The 24081-nt window shown below is 38.5% G+C and overlaps 1 protein-coding gene across 6 annotated transcripts in view; it reads left to right on the top strand.

Moving 5' to 3' along the window:
- Window positions 1–24081, top strand: part of cracr2b (calcium release activated channel regulator 2B) — a 41013-nt gene that overhangs the window by 5444 nt on the left and 11488 nt on the right. For 4 of the 6 annotated variants that reach the window (XR_015525855.1, XR_015525854.1, XR_015525856.1 and 1 more), the window contains exons 2-11: window positions 6310–6542; window positions 8815–8926; window positions 9012–9147; window positions 11208–11354; window positions 11428–11518; window positions 15007–15102; window positions 15555–15742; window positions 18267–18338; window positions 19765–19819; window positions 20793–20872. Coding sequence is in view for 3 of the 6 variants with exons in the window: in XM_087311154.1 (XP_087167280.1) it covers window positions 6312–6542; window positions 8815–8926; window positions 9012–9147; window positions 11208–11354; window positions 11428–11518; window positions 15007–15102; window positions 15555–15742; window positions 18267–18338; window positions 19765–19819; window positions 20793–20872 (1208 nt within the window). In the remaining 3 variants the exon portion in view is untranslated. 6 annotated transcript variants of the gene reach the window in all.

The following is a 24081-nucleotide window of genomic DNA, read 5'->3' as shown; positions in this document are numbered from 1 at the left end:
AACACTGAGGAGCAAATCCATTGATCCGCAGCTCTACGGGTCCCAAACCATGCAAGCCAGTGGCGACAGCGGCACAGAAAAACCTTCACCAATTGGCAAAAGTGAAGAATTAAAAAACCTCAAGAGAAACCAGGCTCAGTTAGGCACGACCATTTCCCCTCTACCCATGTCTAATGTCCAATCATCTTGCTTTTCGAAGCGTACGACAGCATTTCGCAAGCTCCAGTGTGACTGCGGCATTACATTAACAACACAGCAGTAGCGTCAGCTGCAGCAGATTAATTTTAAAAGCACCAGGTTAAACTTTGACACCTTTATGGCCATCAAATAAATTAAAAATAAATACAGGCCACAACTGAATATTGAGAATCATCTCTTCAAAATTAAACAAGAATTGACTTGTGCTGAAAGCATTGCGCCCACTAGTCTCATTAATTGAGCTTAAGATTAAATTAAACAATTTAATAAATGACTATAATAATGATATGATTGTTAAACTGTTGCACTTTTTATGTGTTGTCAATATGCTCTTGTTTATTTAGGGCTATTGTTGTGCACAACATTTGTATGTTTATAACCACCTCTTGAGGAATTTGGGGGTCGTGAGTCACTGGCATTGTCATTTTAGGGGTCATGGGCTGAAAAGTTAGGGAACCCTTGCTGTAGATAATCGAAAACAAATATAGCTTAAGGGGGCTCGTAATGTTGAACTTAAAACGATCTTTAAATATTTAAAACTGCTTTTATTCTAGCCGAAATAAAACAAATCAGACTTTCTCCAGAAGAAAAAATATTATAGGAAATACTGTGAAGAAATTCCTGAATATGTTAAACATCATTAGGGAAATATTTTAATAGCATAATATTTCAGGCGAATAATTTAGAGCTCAACTGTGTGTGTGTATGTGTATATATATATATATATATATATATATATATAAGGAGACATGATTGTGTGTGTTTGGATAGTTACATGATGTCTACATGAGTAAATGTTGACTAGTTTGACCACTGAGAGGAGAGTCTGAAACTGACTGCCACGTCCGTGAGTGTGTGTGTGAAATCCCCATGTTTGCTGTTGCTGCTGTGTTTGCAGATTATATAACACTTCGTCATTGTCACATTGGCTTTTTGCATTCAGCAAATTGTCAACAATGTGGCTGGGAATCATTTGTGTGGCTCAATTAGTGATTGAAGAATATATTGTTATTAACTCCTTAAGGGGACAGTTCACCTGAAAAACTTTACTCCCCCACAGGTCATCCATCCAAGACGTGGGTGCCTTTTTTTTCAGTAGAACATTTAATTATTTTCCTTCGGCTTCTTAATAAGTCTCTTATTTATCAGGGGTCGCCACAGCAGAATGAACCGCCAACTATTCCACCCCATGTTTTACACTGCGGATCCCCTTCCAGTCGCAACCCAGTACTGGGAAACACCCATATACTCACATTCACACACTACGATCAATTTAATTCATTCAATTAACCTATAGCGCATGTGTTTGTACCGAGCACCCAGAGGAAACCCACAACAACATGGGAAGAACATCCAAACTCCACACAGAAACGCCAACTTGCCGGGACTTGAACCAGTCACCTTCTTGCTGTGAAGAGACAGTGCTAACCACTGAGCCACTGAGCTGCCAGCTAATGTTCTGAATGGTGACCGGTTTTTGAGATTTAAAATATAGGCATACAAACAAGTCCAAATCAATATCCACGGCTCCTAATGACACATTGAGGTCTTGTGAAGCTAAATGATTGCTCTCTGTAAGAAATGAAACATTATTTACTAGAAAATATTTTTATCATATCGCCCTGCTCTGATTGCTGGAAATATATTCTAGGAGGGTGTTAAAATGCAGTTCAAATGCTAGTATTTTAGTCGGTTGCCAGAATATTTCTTTACAGTTGCTATTGGATTCTTGGTGAATTATTTACTTTTTTCGTCTTCTTTTGGCTCATATCTATTAAGTTTCCCTGTGCTGTTGAATTTGTGGAGCAGGTCATTCAAACCGGCTGGACATTTACTGAGGGTGGAGATCGTTTTTCTTTAGCTCCCGAATCACATGTTCGAGACGGACGTTTACATTCACGGTCAAGTTGTCTTAAGCGTCTCGGGTCATGTTTGACTTCTTGGTTAATGTTTATTTGTTGATGTATTAAGAAGCAGGATGGATCCGATGCCCTCAGCATATTCCACTAGTAAAGATTACCAAGTAAAGTCACTGTTTAACCAACGTGCAATAATAATAATAATGCAATATTATCTGAATACATGGTTAATAATCTAACTGGCATTTCCAACATATTTAATATTTAATACAAAGGTATTTGAAATTTGGACCAGTGATAGGATTCTTACACCATTAACCAAAGTCAAATTGAAGTACTTTTCAAGCATTTTTAGATTTACAGCCATATACATCCTTTACCTTTTTTAAAAGCTAATTAATTAAATTAAAAAGTTACTCGCATTACATTTTCAAAAATAACTCCAATATTATTGCTTATTTTTTAAAAGTAATGCATTACTTTACTCGTTTTTAAAGTACTATTATTACATAACTCGCGTTCCTTGTATTGGGTTACCCCCAACACTGCAAGTAGGATTTCAACTAAAATTGCGATCAGTTTGAAATGACTTTAATTTTCTGGTAATAGTTTCAAAATAAATATGGCACAAAATGCATGGAGTTTTAACTGGTTTACAGTTCAGGCACGTAGCAAGGGGGGTTCGGTGGTTTGAAAGACCGACCCTTCACTGACAAAGGTCCAGAATATGTCCCATACACAAGCTCATTTGTCCCATTTTGACTGCTACGCCATAATAAATTGTGAAAATAACCACCGAAGAAGGCTTTAAGACCAAGCGGAATCCTCTCTTGGACAGTTGAATGTGCTGGCCAGTTTGAGTTTGCCTAATAAATGGCAATAGGCTAGTTTTTAATTTAAAACTTAAACGGCTTCATTTTGTCTAATGATATATGATGTAATATATTCAATATTATTCACATATTATTTCTACAGGAAAATAAAAATAGGAAATGTTTTTGGTACATCAAAAGTGTGGCTGATGACCATCCGACAAGCTAACCCAGCAAAAAATAATGCTTAAAAGTATTTAAACCTTATTATTAAATAAAAAAATGAGGCTAATGACAGCAAAAAGGGCCATATTTTCAGAAAAAAGAACCACCTCTTTCACCAGGCTGGCTACGGGCCTGCAGTTTTGAAAAAGGTTTGTTAGCATGCAAAAAAATATATAGTTTTTTTTTTTTTTTTTGCCGCGTGTAGAGTATTTATGTCAAAAGTGCTTAGGAATTTATTATTTTTTTGGTTTATTTAATGCACTGTGTGTGAAAGCAATGCAAATTGATACACAGTTCGTACAAGTCCACATAGACTTCTCTTATTGTGGGAGCAGTATTGCACAATGCTTGCTTGCGATTTAAATAAAACCTGTAAAAGGTTCATCTTTCATAAATTGATTTAGATTTTATTTTGTCACCTGCCACTACTTAAAGGCCACAGATTAAAAAAAAAAAAAAAAAAACTACTTTTAAAATGGCCTCAAGCCTAGTGGTTAGCGCGTCAACATATGGTGCAGTAGCATGTCAGGGCATCCCGAGTTCAAATCCCAGCTTGAGGACATTTCCCTACCCCCTTTCTTTCTCTCCAACTTGACTTCCTGTGTCAATATTGTCCCATCTAATAAAGCCCAAAAATAAATCATAAAAAAAATTAGCTCAAGTGAAGTTTATTCATACTAATTCCGAGATGATCACATGCTTATGATTGCTTGCAACCGGACCTGCATTATTCAATTTATGATTCAACAATCAGACGATTCCTAAGCCACTATATATACACCCTAGGTTCCATATAACAGCCATCTTCATTATGAGGAATCCCCCCTTCCACCCCCACTCCTCCTCCTTTATAGGTGAATGGCATTGTGGCCCAGTGGTTAGCACTGGTTTAGTCCTTACCAAGACAGCTGACGTTTCTGTGTGGAGTTTACACGTTCTCCCCATGCTCACGTGAGTTTCCCCTGGGTTCCCCTGTTTTCTCCCATCCAAAAACATGCAACTTAAATTCATTGACTATTACTAATCCAATTCGGCACTATAGACATGCTCATACCTGTGAACACTGGGATGTGAAAATGAGGGATATGCCCACCATAATAAGGGATTCCCCTGACCCCTTTTTAAAAAAATCCTCAAATTACTAAATATGCTAATTTGGAGCCATTTCGCTGTAAATAAACAGTTAAATTGTCAGTAATATGTTTTATTATTATTATTATTATTTACAAAAGAAAAAATAAATAGTAAACATTAGCAGCAAATAAATTAGCAAACAGTTCAGCTTATTAAAATTAATAGCTGTTAATTTTAAAATAGAATCAAGCTATCAAATCTTATTAGCCGTTTCTTCACTGTATAAAGTACACATTCCAATTAAGTTAGGTTAGGTTAGGTTACTTTATTTATACCCGAAGGTAGATTTGATTTGCAGTCAAGAGTCCTCATCTTACAACAGTGCCACACAAAGCAACTCACACAGTAACAACAACAAATGCGCATTAGGACATAAAACATAAACATAAAGAATAAATAAATAATCACTTTAAGTGTCCACCCCCCTCCCCCAAGTAAATATTTAAAATTATTTAAAATATACAGGTCACTGAAACATCTCTGCTTAAGTCTTATTTAAATGTCTAATGGCTGCTGGTATAAAACTATTTTTGTAACGTTTCGTTTTACAGCTTAATACTAGAAACCTATGACCGGAGGGAAGGAGCTGAAACTCTGAATGTAGGGGATGAGCAGTGTCATTTAAAATTGAATTTGTAATTCTCTTTAGCTGCCTAGTGTACACAGCTTCTAGATTGGCTAGTGACACCCCGGTCAGCTTACTGGACCACTTAACTATTTGATTTAGTGAATTTTAATTCTTGACAGAAAGATTTCCAAACCATGACACCAGAGCAAAGGATAAAACGGATTCAAGAAAGGCGTGATAAAATAGATTCATCATCTGTTTATCGATATGGAAATAATTTAACTTTCTCAAGCAAAATAGTCGCTGGTGCCCCTTTTTACACACTGCTGCACAATTCTCATCAAAGAAAAGTTTAGAGTCAATAATTGTGCCAAGGTATTTATATGATTGCACACTTTCCACAGTCTGATTTTTGATGGAAGTGCTCACCTGTGAGTGAGCAGCCTTCCTAAAATCCACGATCATATCTTTTGTCTTTAAAAGATTTAACTGAAGATATGACTCCTCACACCATCTGACAAAGTCAGTGAGTACTGGACCATGACCTGTTTCATCATCATGGAGTTGACTGACAATGACAGTGTCATCTGCATACTTGATAATCGTTCTATTTTCCCACCTGCTCTGACACATGTTTGTGTAAAGGATGTATAACAAAGGTGAAAGAACACATCCTTGTGGGGACCCGGTTGAAGAGCAAACTTTATCAGATAGACATCCATTCACTCTAACACTTTGTGTTAAAGAGCAACGAATGAATCTCGCATTTATTTATTTTAGACTTTTTCGTTTGGTTACATTAAATAACAGGTGTCCCTTTAAAAAATGCACACATCTAACATTAAAATGAAAGCATTCGACTGCTTTCTTAACTGTTTATGCTCATTTAGGATGAAATTAGTTGTGTTTGGAAAAAAAAAAACACCAAGATCAACATCTTTAGATTTTAACATTATTAATTATGTGTATACGTCTGTTTAACACGCACCCAAAACCCAAACTTTTGCTCCGCTTCAAATCACGAGTTCACAATGCATTTGGGAAAGTCTATTTATCACTTTGGAGCGCGTCAGCTGACAGTCAACAACATAATCGTTTTATGTTTAATCCACTTAAATTTGTTAAATTAACTTAATCGATTTGTGTTGGGACAACCTGAATAAATTGTGCCGAACCTTGCATTTGTGTACAGTGTATTATTAGCCAGTTAGCACTGTAAATTATTATTAAAGCAACACATCTACATGTATTTGAGGAGTTTCAAGCTCTTCATCCAAAATTTACGCACTTTTTCAAACGGGTAAAATTCAAGGATTTCCAGCACCCGTATAATCCCTTAGCTGTAATGGAAAGAAAACAGAAATCCAGACTAGCAGAATGTTTTGCTATGTATCACTTGTCAGACTCAAGGCTGATTGGGGCAAGAACTGCCAGATAAGACTGTTTTCTTATGCTTTGACCTGGTTTGACCATCTCTTATCTTGATTTGGCTGTGCTGTGTGTCTTTCTGCAGTTATGTCGGGCTGGCTGAAGGACGGGGTGGTGCTGGAGGGGACGGGCAGCGGTCAGATGTCCCCCAGATCCACACTGCGGAGCCCATTGCCCAGTCGCACAGCGAGGTCATCGGCATCCAGCGATACTCCGTCTCCTGGAGCAGACAGACAGGACAGAATGAGCAAAGCTAAAGAGCTCTTTGTGCTCTGCGATAAAGAGGGGAAAGGATTCATCACAAAGAGAGACATGCAGGTAAGAAGACATTAGATGATGATGATGATGATGATGATTATGGTTTCAAAGCAATGAAAAGTTCTGCTCAGCATGTACAATAAACTGAAAATGGAATAATGATTTTGCTTTATTGAAGACCAATTATTTTTCAAATATTTACCAAGTTATGTTTAATTAACCCAAGTCATTTTTCACTGTATTTTACATTTACATACATTTAATAGCCACTTTATTAGGTACACCTTACTAGTACTGGGTTGGACCCCCTTTTGCCTTCAGAACTGCCTTAATCCTTCATGGCATAGATTCAACAAGGTTCTGGAAATATTCGTCAGAGATTTTGCTCCATATTGACATGAATAGCATCACACAGTTGCTGCAGATTTGTCAGCTGCACATCCATGATGCCAATCTCCAGTTTCACAACATCCCAAAGTTGCTCTATTGGATTGAGATCTGGTGACTTTGGAGACCATTTGAGTACAGTGAACTCATTGTCATGTTCAAGAAACCAGTCTGAGATGATTCTCGCTTTATGACATGGTGCATTATCCTGCTGGAAGTAGCCATCAGAAGATGAGTACACTGTGGTCATAAAGGGATGGAGATGGTCAGCAACAATACTCAATTGGTACTAATGGGCCCAAAGTGTGTTAAGAAAATATCCCCCACACCATTACACCACCAGAACCGTTGAATCAAGGCAGGATGGATCCATGCTTTCATGATGTTGATGTCAAATTCTGACCCGACCATCTGAATGTGGCAGCAGAAATGGAGACTCATCAGAGCAGGCAACGTTTCTCCAATCTTCTATTGTCCAGTTTTGGTGAGTCTGTGTGAATTGTAGCCTCAGTTTCCTGTTCTCAGCTGACAGGAGCGGCACCCGGTGTGGTCTTCTGCTGCTGTAGCCCATCTGCCTCAAGGTTGGATGTGTTGTGTGTTCAGAGTTGCTCTTCTGCAGACCTGGGTTGTAACGAGCAGTTATTTGAGTTACTGTTTTCTTTCTCAGCTGGAACCAGTCTGACCATTCTCCACTGACCTCTGGCATCAACAAGGCATTTGTGCTCACAGAACTGCCGCTTATGTATATTTTCTCTTCTTCAGACCATTCTCTGTAAACCCTAGAGATGTTTGTGCGTGAAAATCCCAGTAGATCAGCAGTTTCTGAAATGCTCAGAGCAGCCCGTCTGGCACCAACAACCATGCCACATTCAAAGTCACTTAAATCCCCTTTCTTCGCCATTCTGATGCTCGGTTTGAACTGCAGCAGATCGTCTTGACCATGTCTACATGGCCATGTGATTGGCTGATTAGAAATTTGCGTTAACAAGCAGTTGGACAGGTGTACCTAATAAAGTGGCCGGTGATTTCTTCTAGAGAGTCTTATTTCTCCTCTGTTTTTGTTTTTTGATCCGTTTATTAAACTTTTACAGAAATAGCAGGATCGTTTTACAGGAAAATAGAAGCAAATAAATGGAAATCAAATTACTATTACACAAAAAAACTTGATTAATAAAAAAAAATTGGAAAATGCATAAAAATAAAAAATGCATAGAACCAATTATGTTATATATATATATATATATATATATATATATATATATATATATATATATATATATATATATATATATATATATATATATATATATATATATATATATATATATATATTTATTTATTTATTTGATATGATAAACTTAATCCACAAATACTTTAACGATATACTTCACTCTGCAATTGAAAAATCCTGAGGCTTAGATTGACAATTTGTAGATTTGCCATGAAAGTTGTATTTCTTTTAGTTTTTTAACATAAAAACTGCTAAGTCAATATTATTGGCTGCTTAAGAAATATATATTTTTTAATTCACTACAGAACAAACCACTGTTGTCTAATGACTTTCCTAATTAACCTTTCCTTACCTAATTAAACTAGTTAATCCTTTAAATTGCTCTTTAAGCTGAATACTAGTATCTTGCAAAGTAACTGGTCCAATATTTTGTAGTATCATCATTGCAAAAACAAAAGAAATTAGTTATTAGACATTCGTTATCAAAACTATTGTTTACAAACATGATGGAAAAAAAATCTCTCGCTTGTGAAATTTCAATAGGGGGGCTAATATTACAGTTGTCTACATTGAATTAGATCAAAAATGTTCTTCAAAACTGTTCTACGACAACAAACATGAGTGTTCAATGGTTTAACGATAACTTTGACGAAAGGTTTTCAACTGTTGACTACTGTACATCTGTGTAATGCGTCTTATTTTTAAATCCACTAGCGTCTACAACAGGAGCTTCCTCTGTCTCCGGAGCAGCTTGAATCAGTGTTCGAGAGTTTGGACAGAGACAGAAATGGTTATCTTACACCCCTCGAGTTCCACACAGGCCTGGGTTAGTGTGTACTAAAACAAAGATAGTTGTGTGCAGTATAGTATGTGTAGATGGCATTAAGACTTAATCTCCCTGTCTAAATTAGGAGAGCTTGTTGGTTCTGGGCCGGAGGAGAAAGTGAGGAGCGCAGGAGAAATTGTCGGGGAGGAGCGAGAGGAGCCGACGGAGATCCGATTCACACAAATCCTCATGGAGCTGGGAGCTGATAAACTCTTCAAAGAGTGAGTAAATATACACAGCTATGGTCACCACCAGTGTAACTGATAAGATAACGTGTAAAGTGTGTTCGCCTGTGTGAAGCTTGGATCAATGTTACATTGACAAAGCTAACATCATGTTATTGTTCATACTTGGGGTAAGTCAACCACCTGGAACGCTTTAAAAACTACCTAGCAACACCTCCGGGCATCTTAACACCCTGTCAATGACCCAGAATGCTTCAGTACTTGAATTCTAGCGACACCTCAGAGCATCTTTACAACACCGGCAACCAAACAGAACACTTTAGTAACTGCCTAGCAACATCCCAGAAACAATAACTGCTTAGCTACGAAAACACACTAGCAACTGACCAACCAGCAACCACTCGGAGCATTTTAGCAACTCCCTGTCAACAAATTGGAACAACTTTTTGCTGCCTAGCAACACCTTAAAAATAGCCTAGCAACTACTCCGCATCTTAACACAGCCTTACTTTACTTCAGTATGTGCACCCTAGCAACACCTCAGAGCATCTTAACAACACCCTGTCAACCACCAAGAACAATTTAGTAACTCCCTAGCAACATCCTAAAAACGCCCTAGCAACTGTCCAGCAACCATTTAGAGAACTCCGTCAACAAACTACAATTTAGTAAGTGCCTAGCAACACCCTAAAAATAGCCTAGCAACCACTCCTCATCTTAACACAGCCTTAACCACCCAAAATACTGTACTTGAGTATGTTCACCCTAGCAACACCTCAGAACATCTTAACACCCTGTTAACCACACAAAACAATTTACTAACTGCCTAGCAACATCCTAGAACCACCTTAGCAGCTGTCCAGCAATCATTTAGAGCATTTAGAAAACTCTGTCAACAAACTAGAACAATTTAGTAACTGCCTGACAACATCTGACAAATAGCCTAGCAACCACTCAAAGTATCTTAACTAAACTTTAACTACCCACAACTCTTCAGTACTTGCACCCTAGTAAAACCTTAGAGCATCTTAACAACACCACGTCAACCACCAAGAACAATTTAGTAACTCCCTAGCAACATCCTAGAAACACCCTAGCAACTGTCTAGCAACCATTTAGAGGTCTCCGTCAACAAGCTAGAACAATTTAGTTAGTGCCTAGCAACACCCTACAAATAACCTAGCAACCATTCAGAGTATCTTAGCACATCATTAACCACACAGAATACTTCAGTACTTGCACCCTAGCAACACCTCAGAGCATCTGATCACCAGCCAAAACACATTAATAACTGCCCAGCAACATCCCAGTAACAACCACTCAAAGCATTCAAGAAACTCCGTCAACAAACAAGTACATTTTAGCAACTGCCTAACAACACCCTACAAATAGCCTAGCAACCACTCAAAGTATTAACCAATCAGAATACTTGCACCCTAGCAACATTTCAGAGCATCTTAACAACACCCTATCAACCACCCAGAGCACTTTAGTAACTCCCTAGCAACATCTTCGAAACACCCTAGCAACTGTCTAGCAATCACGTTGAAAACTGTCAACAAACTAGAACAATTTAGCAAATGCCTAGCAACACCCTTCAAAGAGCCTAGCAACCACTCAGAGCATTTTAACAACTTCCTGTAAACAAATTGGAACATTTTTTGCTGCATATCAATGCCCTAGCAACTACTCTGCATCCTAACACCGCATTAAACGCCCAGAATACTTCAGTACTTGCACCCTAGCAACACCTCGGAGCGTATTTACAACCTGTCAGCCACCAAGAACACTTCAGTAACTGCTAGTCAGTTGCTAAGGTGCTTCCAGGATGTTGCTAGGCAATCACTATAAAAATGTTCTAGTTTGTTGACCGGGAGTTCATGAAATGCTTTGCAACACCTTAGAAAAAGCCTAGCAACCACTCAAAGCATCTTAACATCACCTTGACAACCACATAAACCCTGCTTAACGACAGCCTAGCAACCATTCACCATCTGATCACTCTATCCTAAAGTTCTTAAATGCCTAACTGTGTTTATTTCAGCTGTCTCCAATGATAGTGATTTGTTTGTTGGTCATGTGTCTTCGTTTGTCAGTCAGTGGGAGTTGTGTGGTCTGTGGTGTGAGCTGCAGAGGGACAAACCTGAGCTGCTGGGTGTGTTGGAGGAGGTCCTGTCCTATACAGTGTCTCATCTTCAGGACGCACTCAAAGAGAAAGACAATCTAGAGCATGCGTTGCGCAGGTCAGCCCTCACTGCACTCGTCTTTTTGTCAAATAAACCCGTTTATGTGCTAAGAGTACTCGATGTCCTGCAGGAGAGAGGAGGATCACGACAGAGTGGTTCGGTCCATGTATGAAGACATGGAGAGTCAGTTAAAAGAAGAGAGGGAGAGAAGACGAGCTCTGGTAAACAAACACACACACTGTGAATGTGACATACATTTTCAAGTTAAGGTGGCATGGTGGATCAGTGGTTAGCTCTGTCGCATCACAGCAAGAAGATTGCTGGTTCGAGTCCCAGAACTATGAATCAGATTAGACCATTAGCATCTAGTTGATGTATAGTTAGTTATTCTTAATAATATCTTTGTGCTGGTGCAGCCATCCGCTTGTGTTGTGATGCATAAAATACTGTTAGTGGGGCTAAGCCGCAACTCATTTAAATTCAAAATATTTTAATCGCACATTATAGTGAATTTTAAATAAAATCATGATGTACACAACAGCCTTTTGACACCAATATTGACACCATAACAGCCTCTTTACACCAATATTGACACCACAACAGCCTCTTGACGCCAATATTGACACCACAACAGCCTCTTGACGCCAATATTGACATCACAACAGCCTCTTGACGCCAATATTGACATCACAACAGCCTCTTGACACCAATATTGACATCACAACAGCCTCTTGACGCCAATATTGACGTCACAACAGCCTCTTGATGCTAATATTGACGCCACAACAGCCTCTTGACGCCAATATTGACGCCACAACAGCCTCTTGACGCCAATATTGACGCCACAACAGCCTCTTGACACCAATATTGACATCACAACAGCCTCTTGACACCAATATTGACGCCACAACAGCCTCTTGACACCAATATTGACATCACAACAGCCTCTTGACACCAATATTGACGCCACAACAGCCTCTTGACACCAATATTGACATCACAACAGCCTCTTGACACCAATATTGACGCCACAACAGCCTCTTGACACCAATATTGACATCACAACAGCCTCTTGACACCAATATTGACGCCACAACAGCCTCTTGACACCAATATTGACACCACAACAGCCTCTTGACGCCAATATTGACATCACAACAGCCTCTTGACGCCAATATTGACATCACAACAGCCTCTTGATGCTAATATTGACGCCACAACAGCCTCTTGACGCCAATATTGACGCCACAACAGCCTCTTGACGCCAATATTGACGCCACAACAGCCTCTTGACACCAATATTGACATCACAACAGCCTCTTGACACCAATATTGACGCCACAACAGCCTCTTGACACCAATATTGACATCACAACAGCCTCTTGACACCAATATTGACGCCACAACAGCCTCTTGACACCAATATTGACATCACAACAGCCTCTTGACACCAATATTGACGCCACAACAGCCTCTTGACACCAATATTGACATCACAACAGCCTCTTGACACCAATATTGACGCCACAACAGCCTCTTGACACCAATATTGACACCACAACAGCCTCTTGACGCCAATATTGACATCACAACAGCCTCTTGACGCCAATATTGACATCACAACAGCCTCTTGACACCAATATTGACATCACAACAGCCTCTTGACGCCAATATTGACGTCACAACAGCCTCTTGACGCTAATATTGACGCCACAACAGCCTCTTGACGCCAATATTGACGCCACAACAGCCTCTTGACGCCAATATTGACGCCACAACAGCCTCTTGACACCAATATTGACATCACAACAGCCTCTTGACACCAATATTGACGCCACAACAGCCTCTTGACACCAATATTGACATCACAACAGCCTCTTGACGCCAATATTGACGCCACAACAGCCTCTTGACACCAATATTGACATCACAACAGCCTCTTGACACCAATATTGACGCCACAACAGCCTCTTGACACCAATATTGACGCCACAACAGCCTCTTGACGCCAATATTGACATCACAACAGCCTCTTGACGCCAATATTGACGTCACAACAGCCTCTTGATGCTAATATTGACGCCACAACAGCCTCTTGACACCAATATTAACATCACAACAGCCTCTTGACACCAATATTGACGCCACAACAGCCTCTTGACACCAATATTGACGCCACAACAGCCTCTTGACGCCAATATTGACGCCACAACAGCCTCTTGACGCCAATATTGACGCCACAACAGCCTCTTGACACCAATATTGACATCACAACAGCCTCTTGACGCCAATATTGACGTCACAACAGCCTCTTGACGCTAATATTGACGCCACAACAGCCTCTTGACGCCAATATTGATGCCACAACAGCCTCTTGACGCCAATATTGACGCCACAACAGCCTCTTGACACCAATATTGACGCCACAACAGCCTCTTGACGCCAATATTGACGTCACAACAGCCTCTTGACGCCAATATTGACGCCACAACAGCCTCTTGACACCAATATTGACGCCACAACAGCCTCTTGACACCAATATTGACGCCACAACAGCCTCTTGACACCAATATTGACGCCACAACAGCCTCTTGACACCAATATTGACGCCACAACAGCCTCTTGACACCAATATTGACGCCACAACAGCCTCTTGACACCAATATTGACGCCACAACAGCCTCTTGACACCAATATTGACGCCACAACAGCCTCTTGACACCAATATTGACGCCACAACAGCCTCTTGACACCAATATTGACGCCACAACAGCCTCTTGACACCAATATTGACGCCACAACAGCCTCTTGACACCAATATTGACGCCACAACAGCCTCTTGACACCAATATTGACGCCACAACAGCCTCTTGACACCAATATTGACGCCACAACAGCCTCTTGACACCAATATTGACATCACAACAGCCTCTTGACACCAATATTGACGCCACAACAGCCTCTTGACACCAATATTGACGCCACAACAGCCTCTTGACACCAATATTGACGCCACAACAGCCTCTTGACACCAATATTGACGCCACAACAGCCTCTTGACACCAATATTGACGCCACAACAGCCTCTTGACACCAATATTGACGCCACAACAGCCTCTTGACACCAATATTGACGCCACAACAGCCTCTTGACACCAATATTGACGCCACAACAGCCTCTTGACACCAATATTGACGCCACAACAGCCTCTTGACACCAATATTGACGCCACAACAGCCTCTTGACACCAATATTGACGCCACAACAGCCTCTTGACACCAATATTGACGCCACAACAGCCTCTTGACACCAATATTGACGCCACTACAGCCTATTGACATCAATATTGACGCCACAACAGCCTCTTGACACCAATATTGACATCACAACAGCTAGCTAGGGACGATGTTTTGGTGCTGCATAATATCAGCTTGAATCAATTAATCATCCAATTAGAGCTTTTTGAAAATAGTCAGCCACACATGCGTTACTGACTGCTTGGCAACACAAAAGCAACCACATATTGATTATAGTGGAAATGCTGAGGATAGTAATAGTGTTATGATTATAATACCAATAGTGGTGATGCTGATTATTATGATGATGATGATGGTGATGTTTTTAATATGATGCTAAATAATAATGACGTTTACAATGGTGACGTGATGCTGATGGTGGTGGATGGTGTCCATCTGTTCTGTGATGAAGGACAGTATGAGGCAAGGAGACAAGAAAGAGCAGCTACTGCAGGAGCTGAGGACTCGAGAACAAGAGCTGGAGTTCACGCTTACCAAACAGAGAGAGGTACAAACTCATTATTATTCATTAGTCAGCATGTTTGATTCATTTAAAGGGGACCTATTATGCAAAAATCACACTTTGATTGACATTCTCCCTTTGTACGTGTCATCAGAGGGGGGAAGCCCCGCCCACCAGTGACCATCTCTCCCTCATTAGCATAGCACTTTAGTCTTGTTTTTGAATCTGCCACTATGCTGACACACTTTAATTTGTAGCTCCGCCCTCTTTTGAAAAAGAGTACAATCTCATTTGAATTTAAAGCGACAGTCACCAAAACACCACAATTAGGATCAAAGCCTAAAAGGGTCAATTTCAAAGAGTTAAAACATTATTTGTGTGGTATTTTGAGCTGAAACTTCACACACACTCTAGGGACATCAGAGACTTATTTTACATCTTGTTAAAAGTGGCAAAATAACAGCATGATGTCTGTCTGACCCCATGTGCGCGTGCAGTTGGAGAGCAGAATCAACTCTCTGAGCAGTGACCAGGCTGATGCTCGCGGGGAGAACCGGCGACTGCAGAACGTAAACCAGCAGCTTCAGGATCAGCTGGAGCAGAGCCGAGAGGAGCTCCAGAACTCACTGAGTCAACTACAACAACTGCAGAACACCATCAAACTGCAGCAGAGGGGCAAAGAGAGGTGCGCTTGCATGTAAAATGCATTGAGTTTACTACCACAGTGTGAAGACTAGTCCAGTTTTTCCATAGCAGGACATGAAATTGATGTTGTTTTTGGCAGTTCTTGAAGTTACATTCCACTTTTGTGTGGAAGTAAGCTTATTTTACAGCTCCCCCAGAGGTAAACAGTTGAGTTTTACCTTTGTTGAATCTGGCGAAAGCACTTTTAGCTTAGCTTAGCATAAATTATTGAATCAGATTGGACCATTAGCATCTTGCTAATTTTGATAATTCAAAAACATTGTGCCTGCTGCAGCGATGGTACAACTATGTTTCTTGATTATTATTATGTTGGAATGAGTGTATAGCAGGCCCGGATTGGCTAATCAGGATAACTGGGAGAATTCCCGGTGGGCCGGTCCGTTTTTTGGCCACGAGGGCCGGTGTACATAGCTGCTTGCACTCTCAGCAGTCGCACTTTTATTTATTTATTTGACCATAACCTCACTATTTTTATTCATTATTTTGCCGCAGCTCTGCTCTATTTATTTATTTATTTATTTTCTCTCAGCCCCATGAGCAAAATGCAGCCTGCAGGTTGATGATGATGTAACTATCATTCGACCCCAAACAGTGGCACCTTAGTGAATATAAGAATTCGGATGATTAATATTAATGAATATTACACCTGCTCAATTAATGAATCGGACATAACTTGATCAGAAATCTAAAAAGGGGAGAAAAAGATTAAGCAATCAATAGAAAGTAATACTGTGGTTAAAAGAGTCTTGCAGATAGATATCATTTATTCCAAACGCATCAGCTTAACAGCGCCATTGTGGTCCAGTGGTCAGCATGTTGCTTTACAGAGTCGCAGACCCGAGTTCGAACCTCACCTGAGTAATTGATTTTTTTATTTTTTATTTTTAGTGTTAAAACTTATAATACTGTTTAGGTTACTTATATAGGTGTACATATTTTATTGTAATTTTGTGTGTACACCAGTTACAAAGGACTGGATATCTATAAAGAATTCTGCACAGAATATATATTCAGATATTGCAGGAAAGGACAATGTGATGTTTTAAAGAATAGTGTTGGAGATTTAGCTACCCTTTAATGTTCTCATATTTATGAAAAACATTTGAAGTTCTAAAGCAGCTGTGTCCTTAAATACGTGATAGTATTATTAGAAATTGAATTGGAAATTATCTTATTTTAATATAGTCAATCGTGAACTGAGGTGGGCCGGTCTAAGGCTTGAAAATCCAGGGCTGAAAAGGAGTACCACTTCGGACCTGGGCTATAGTTATTAGCCATATCAGCCTAGAAATTAGCAACTTTTCATTTTCTGTCAGTCTTAATACATGATGTAACTACCCAATAGTCAAGCTTTAAAATGGGTAAAACAATCAAAACACTTAGATTAGACCATTAATCGGGATGACCGGGTCTTCAAAAAAAAAAAAGCAACATTTAGGGATTTTCTGAAGATTTTTTTGGCCATTCGATTCCTTCTGTAACAGACTGAACAGAAAACAATCTTTCTTCTAAAGTCAATATCCAGTATGTCATAACATACATCAGGGGTGTCAAACTCAAGTCCTGGAGGGCCGAAGCCCTGCACAGTTTAGTTGAGAAATTGTGCACACAGCGGCATGCTGGGTAATAAGGTGGGGGGCGTGAAGGAGTGTTTTTGACTAACCATCTTCTGTGCCTGATGGGCATCTTTATCATCTCGAAGACGCTTGTTCATGTCTCTGAATAAAAGAAAGAAATAGAGAGAAATATTGTTACATTTTTAAAGTTTATTTCAAGTTTATTTTGAGTCTAAATGACAATTTAAGTTTTATTTACAGTAAGTCTATTTTAAATTTTAAGTCTCAAGGCTAATTTCTGAATTTTACATTTAGTCTTATCTAAGTCTATTTAAATTTTAAATCTTATTTTAAGTATATAAACTTTAAGTCTTATTTAAGTCTATTTTTAATTTAAGTCTAAGGTCTATTAAAATTTACATCTTATTTTAAGTCTATTTAATATTTAAGTCTTATTTAAGTCATCATTATTTAGCATCATATTAAAAATATTTGAGTAAGATGCTAATGGTCTAATCCGATGTTTTATGCTAAGCTTAGCTAAAAGTGCTCCTGTCAGACTCGGCGATGACTGAACGGATTCAAAAGCTCCATTGTTTAACTCTAGGGCAGCTGTAAAATTAACCTATATCCAAAAAAAAAGTGGAGTGTTCCTTTTCTTATTTTATGGAAAATAAAACCATAAATTAACAATTGACAAAAAAATAAGTCAGGCACTGCTAATCAGATGCATGAATTGTTTGGCAGAAGTTTCATTAGTTTGTTGGTCTGGAGCTTCAGGCGTGTGTGAACACACAATGTACGTCCTACAGTTTTATCATGGAACCATCAATGCCAATAAAGAATCTTTAATTGCAGTTATAAAAAGTACTATTACAGTGATAAAGAGAAACAAACATTTGCTGCTCCTGTAACATGCTCATGTGTTTTCCTGTTTGACTGCTACAGAGAAGTCCTGAAAGTGTCCCGAAACATGCAGAAGGAGCGGGAAAGCCTCGTCAGACAGCTGGAGCTGCTCCGGTAAGTTTGACCAGACTAACCTGATCACACCTTGAGTTTATAACAGGATGAGTGTTTAAACATAGGTGTGTGTGTGTGTATGTGTGTATTATTCTTATCTGAAAGATAAGGCCATAAGAACTGACCAATCCGATCACAAAAGGAACAGATGCAGGATTGAGATGGTTGATCGGTCATTAGTCCATATTTTCGATAACTCAAATTATCATCTATAACTCTGAGCCTTTATTAGTACTGTGACTAGTTGCGTTTTTGAAATTACCATAAAAATTATTATTTTATTTAAATGAATGAAATTGTATTATTCATTTAGTAAATGTATTATTCATTTTGTAAATAATAAACTATGATGTGGCAATAATAATAATAATAATAATAATAATAATAGTAATAATTATAATTATAATAATTATTATTATTATTTATTTATTTATCTAGTTATTTATTTATTAATTTATTTATTAATTTATTTTTTTTACCAAAATGAATAATACATTAACTAAAGAATAATACTTTTGTTTTCCATGGGAACCTATTTCTATGCAACAATAAAGAAAAACATTCTATTGACAATTTAAATAAAACTTAAATTAAAACTAGACTTAAATAAGACTTAAAATTTGAATAGACTTAAAAATAGACCTAAGTTTAAAAATGGACTTAAATAAGAGTTAAATAGTGTATTATAGACTTCAAATTAAAAATAGACTTAAAATAAGACTTAAAATTTAAATAGACTTAAATAAGATGTTAATTTTAGTAGACCTTAAATAGACTTAAATTAAAAATAGACTTAAATAAGACTTAATTTAAATAGACTCAAAATAAGACTTAAAATTTAAATAGACTTAAATAAAAATAGACTTAAATAAGACTTAAAATTTAAATAGACTTAAAATAAAAATAAACTTAAATAAGACTTAAATAGACTCAAAATAAGACTTAATTGAAATCGACTTAAAATAAAAATAGACTTAAATAAGACTTAAAATTTAAATAGACTTAAAATAAAAATAGACTTAAATATGACTTAAAATTTAAATAGACTTATTTAAATAGACTTAAAATAAAAATAAACTTGAATAAGACTTAAAATTTAAATAAACTTAAAATAAAAATAGACTTAAATAAGACTTAAAATTTAAATAGACTTAAATAAAATGTCAATTTTAATAGACCTTAGACTTAAATTAAAAATAGACTTAAATAAGACTTAAAATTTAAATGGACTTAGATAAGACTTCAATTTAAAGAAATTCAGAAATTAGCCTTAATTGAGACTTAAAATTTAAAATAGACTTACTGTAAATAAAACTTAAATTGTGTCATTTAGACTTAAAGTAAACTTAAAATTAAAATAGACTAAAAATTAAAACAAACTTTAAAAATGTAACAATATTTCTCTCTCTTTCTTTCTTTTATTCAGAGACATGAACAAGCGTCTTCGAGATGATAAAGATGCCCATCAGGCACAGAAGATGGTTAGTCAAAAACACTCCTTCACGCCCCCCACCTATTACCCAGCATGCCGCTGTGTGCACAACTTCTCACCATGGCCGCGCTCTATTTACCCGTATTAACTCTTATTTGTGGTGATGTAACATTACCCGCAATGCACGCCTGCAGACGGCGCAGCTAAATGTGAACGGATACACTTTCGATGGGTTTCCGAAAAACCAGAAATGCTCAAATTCACCGGCAAACAGACTCTTCTGGGTTTTTCCAGGCACAGATCTGTTTTATGGTGATTTCAGAAGAGCTCCATCTCTCAGACTCTTGCAGGAGCAGCAACAAGTGACTTGAAGGAAACTTTGTACAGAATAATGTATGTTATGACATACTGGATATTGACTTTAGAAGAAAGATTGTTTTCTGTTCAGTCTGTTACAGAAGGAAGCGAATGGCCAAAAAATCTTCAGAAAATCCCTAAATGTTGCTTTTTTTTTTTTTTTTTTTGGGGAAGACCGTTCAATCAGAAATGACACTTGGTAATGTGTGACGTAACAATTAATTTATCTATATGATAAATATTTCAGGACTTTGAAATATAGGCCACTGTACCTCATCAACTCTTGTTTCACATTTATGTATGAGTTGTAATTCTCAGTTTTGGTCGTTTCCTTTGATAAGAGCAGTTCTGTCCAAATGACAGCTTGTGTGTTCGAGGTCTGATTGACGCAACAAGAACAAAACGTAGACTACGTGAATATTTCTAAAGTTGAACAAATGGATTTATTTTTGAACCGTGAGCAATAAAAAGTGTATTTGTCTTGATTCGTGTCATTTATTCTGGGTGATTTGCACAAATACAGTGCTGTCATGGTTTACATCAAATAATAGGTTTATTTTAGGTTTAATAAAACATTTTTTGTACCTTACTTTCATCACATAATTAATTACTTTTAATTTTGAAAGAGAAGCTAAATTTTTCGTGTCTCATCAACTGTTCCTCAGACATCACATACGAAGAACCCTTTGCAGAGGAAGGAATCAATAATGGGGAACTATTTTCCACCGAGGAAATCTGCAAAGAGGTACACCATACACACGCTTTCTTATTAAGCACATGACACTCTATAAAACGACTCCATTTGTGCCGTCAGTGTACTATATTTACTAAAATTGTCGCTTATCGGATTGCAATTGGAACTTTACTATTGTATCAATGTAATTCTGAGGTACAACTTTTAGTGAATGATGGCATCTGGGTAACAATGAGCTACATGCACACACACTTTTAATTTTCAGCCAGGCAGCCCAAGGGCTTCCAGTAAACTGTCTTTCCATTATAAAATTGTCACGTTTAAGATCTGATTTCTTTAAAAATCAGTGATCTTCACTGCCTGTTAGATCTACAATATGAAGTGGGTCTCAGATTGTACAAGAAGCACTGCATTAAAATCCATTTCCCCCCCCATGCCATGTCTTTAAAATATGACTGTTTATATTACCCCAGCATATTCAATGGAATTTCTGCCCTAGCCTGAACTGACTGATGATGGCGCTAGCAGTGTTTCATCTCATTTAATGCTTGAACAACTAAATGAATGCTTAAGTCTATTTAACTGAATGTATTGTATTTACATTACAACATTGATGCTGTAAAAACAACCTTGTGAATCTGAAAATACTCAGATTAAGCTTTCACTGTAAGGTTATCGGTGGCTTTAAAACTCTAGCTGTGCATAGAGCCCATTGACCTCATTTACTACTGACTTATTACCTGCCTATTGTTAAGATGATAGGGGTTCATTATAAAGTATGATCTTATTTTATATCCCTAATCCTACCCAATACCTGAACACAACTACTAGCTTACGAAACATTAATAATCATCTAATTAGCAGTTTATTGAGCTAAAAGTCTTAGTTAATGGTTTGTTAACAGCATGAATAAAGTGTGGCTGATTTTTGCAATTGTAAAGATTTCCTCTAAACCTGCAAGTAGAAAACATTTTAAAGGTACATTGTGTAATTTTCGCCACTAGAGGGAGTGTATTCACAACAAACAAAGCTGTAGCTGGATAATGGAGTGAGTGGAATGATTGGCGTTTTGGTAGCTAAACTACTTTAAAGGCAAGGACACCGAGCTGATGCCAAACAACGTTTTTTTTGTTGACAAGAAGAAAAAAAGCAGTGTGCTGCGTATTTTATGCCACTGAAGGCTGATTTATACTTCTGCGTCAAACGCACGCGTATGCCACGGCGCAGTCTACGCGTCGACGCATTGCCCTATGCCGTGGCCGTCTGCGTCGCTGACGTGCATCTCTCAAAAAATGTAAGTACACGTCGCAACGACGTGTAGTGCAAGCTCTCTGATTGGTCTGCTTGGTAGCGCTGACGAATCTGGGCGGGACAGAGAGCCACGCGATCGCCGCGAGCCCAATGGAGCGATTGTTTACATGTGTGGAGTCCCGTGAAGGAGCTCCTGATGGAAAGTTTTGTTTTGTGTTTACCTCATAGTTAAAGTTGTTGCACGTCTGCCGGTTCCTGCCTCAAAATGAGCGAGTTTGAGCCACTTGTACATCCTGGAAGCGTTCAGAAAGAACAAAACACAGGCGAAGAAACTGGACACAGACACATTAACACCTCACTGCCAACTAGCGTTTCGGAAGTGTTAATGCAGAAGAACAGAGACCGCGCGCAGAAGAATAAATGCACAGCTACGCGCGTTGCATGCGCCGTTGGTTACGCCGGTCACTTGACGCAGACGTATAAACCAGGCTTAAGCAACAACTAAATCAGCTGTGTATTGTGCGCGAGCGTGGCTGTTGATGTTGTTATAATTATAATATTTAATAATACTGTGATATTGATGATTTCTGAAGTCATACAGCTCCGGCTACCTCGAAACAGCGACCGCTAGTCTCTTCTCCATCTTTAAAAGTCTCAGTAGGCGTCTTCACAACACAAACACTGCTGTCACTGCTGCTTTCATTTGATTGGACTATGAAAAAAAGACGTGACTGACAGTTTTCATGCTTAGAATTGACTTTTTTTTTTTCAACTGCAGGCGCACAGAGCGCTCCGGCAAGAACGTGAGGCGTGCAGGGCACATAAGCAGTGTGTGAAATGTTGACGGCCACGAGTGCAAAAGGCCCTCTCAACACAAAAAACACGTTCGGTGTGATCAGGGCTGAATGCTGTGAAGAGAAACGAGAAATGCTGAAGCAAGTGCTGATAAGAGACGAGCGTGATGCGTCACCAAAAGCAGCAGAGCTTTTATTATGCCACAGTCTACCGCTTTCAGTTCTTTAGCTCAAGATCACATGGAGAAGCGGCAGCTGTTTTATCAGAATAAATCATAGACTGTATAATATATGGACGTAGTATCCGTGACGTCACCCATAGGTTTCTGAACACTGCAAAAAAAGCCACAAGTAGGTGCGGTCAACCGTCGACATTTTGTTTGCACTTCATTACACCCACGGCAGGATACCAAACAAGGTTCAAGAGGCGGAGAGTGGGCGGAGCTGCAGACACCTGCTGGCATTTTGCTTGGACCTGGCTTAGACGGACTTTACTTTGGGAAAACGCTTAATACTTCATTACCTGCGACTCGTTTGTGTTCTGACCACTTGTGCTTGGTTGTACACTATATCAATAAAGTGTTTAGACTTTTAAAAACACTGTAGTAATACATTAAGCCACCAAACATTGTTCTTATGACGTTTTTCAACAGGAGGAAAACGCGAATTACTTCCAAACACTTCAGATATAGTCTGTGTTAGTGAATGTAAGACTATTGATGAAATCCAGCATAACACTGTATGACAACGCTTCAGATGACTGATCTAGAGCCTACAGCTAATCAATCTGACAGATTCTGGAGTGCATTACAGGTCTAAAGAACATTATAAATTATCTTAAATAAAACAAATACATGTATAGAGATGGTATAAAAGTATATAACTTCATTCACCTGGGAAACGGAGGCCATGTGAATGGTTTGTGAGCACAATTAAGTGCACACAGCATCCCATATCATCTGATAATTGTAAGAAATAAGTCCAAAAGGCAGTTGACTGTGTAAAGCCACATAAAACAACACAAAAATATGATGAACATGCAGAGATCAGCAGCTAATCAGCCGGAATCAGCTGAGGTGACGTGACGGCAACCAGCGAGACCTAGCTGTCACTCAAGTGGCCACGCCTTTAACTATGCAGACTTAATATAACCTAATATAAAGGAAACGGATGAGTTATAAAAAAATTCACCCCCTCACAGTTGTCATGAAGGGT

The sequence above is a fragment of the Danio rerio genome, chromosome 25 (genome assembly GCF_052040795.2).
Source record: "Danio rerio strain M-AB ecotype USA chromosome 25, GRCz13ab, whole genome shotgun sequence".
NCBI lineage: Eukaryota > Metazoa > Chordata > Actinopteri > Cypriniformes > Danionidae > Danio > Danio rerio.
This window is presented reverse-complemented; position numbering and strand designations above follow the sequence as displayed.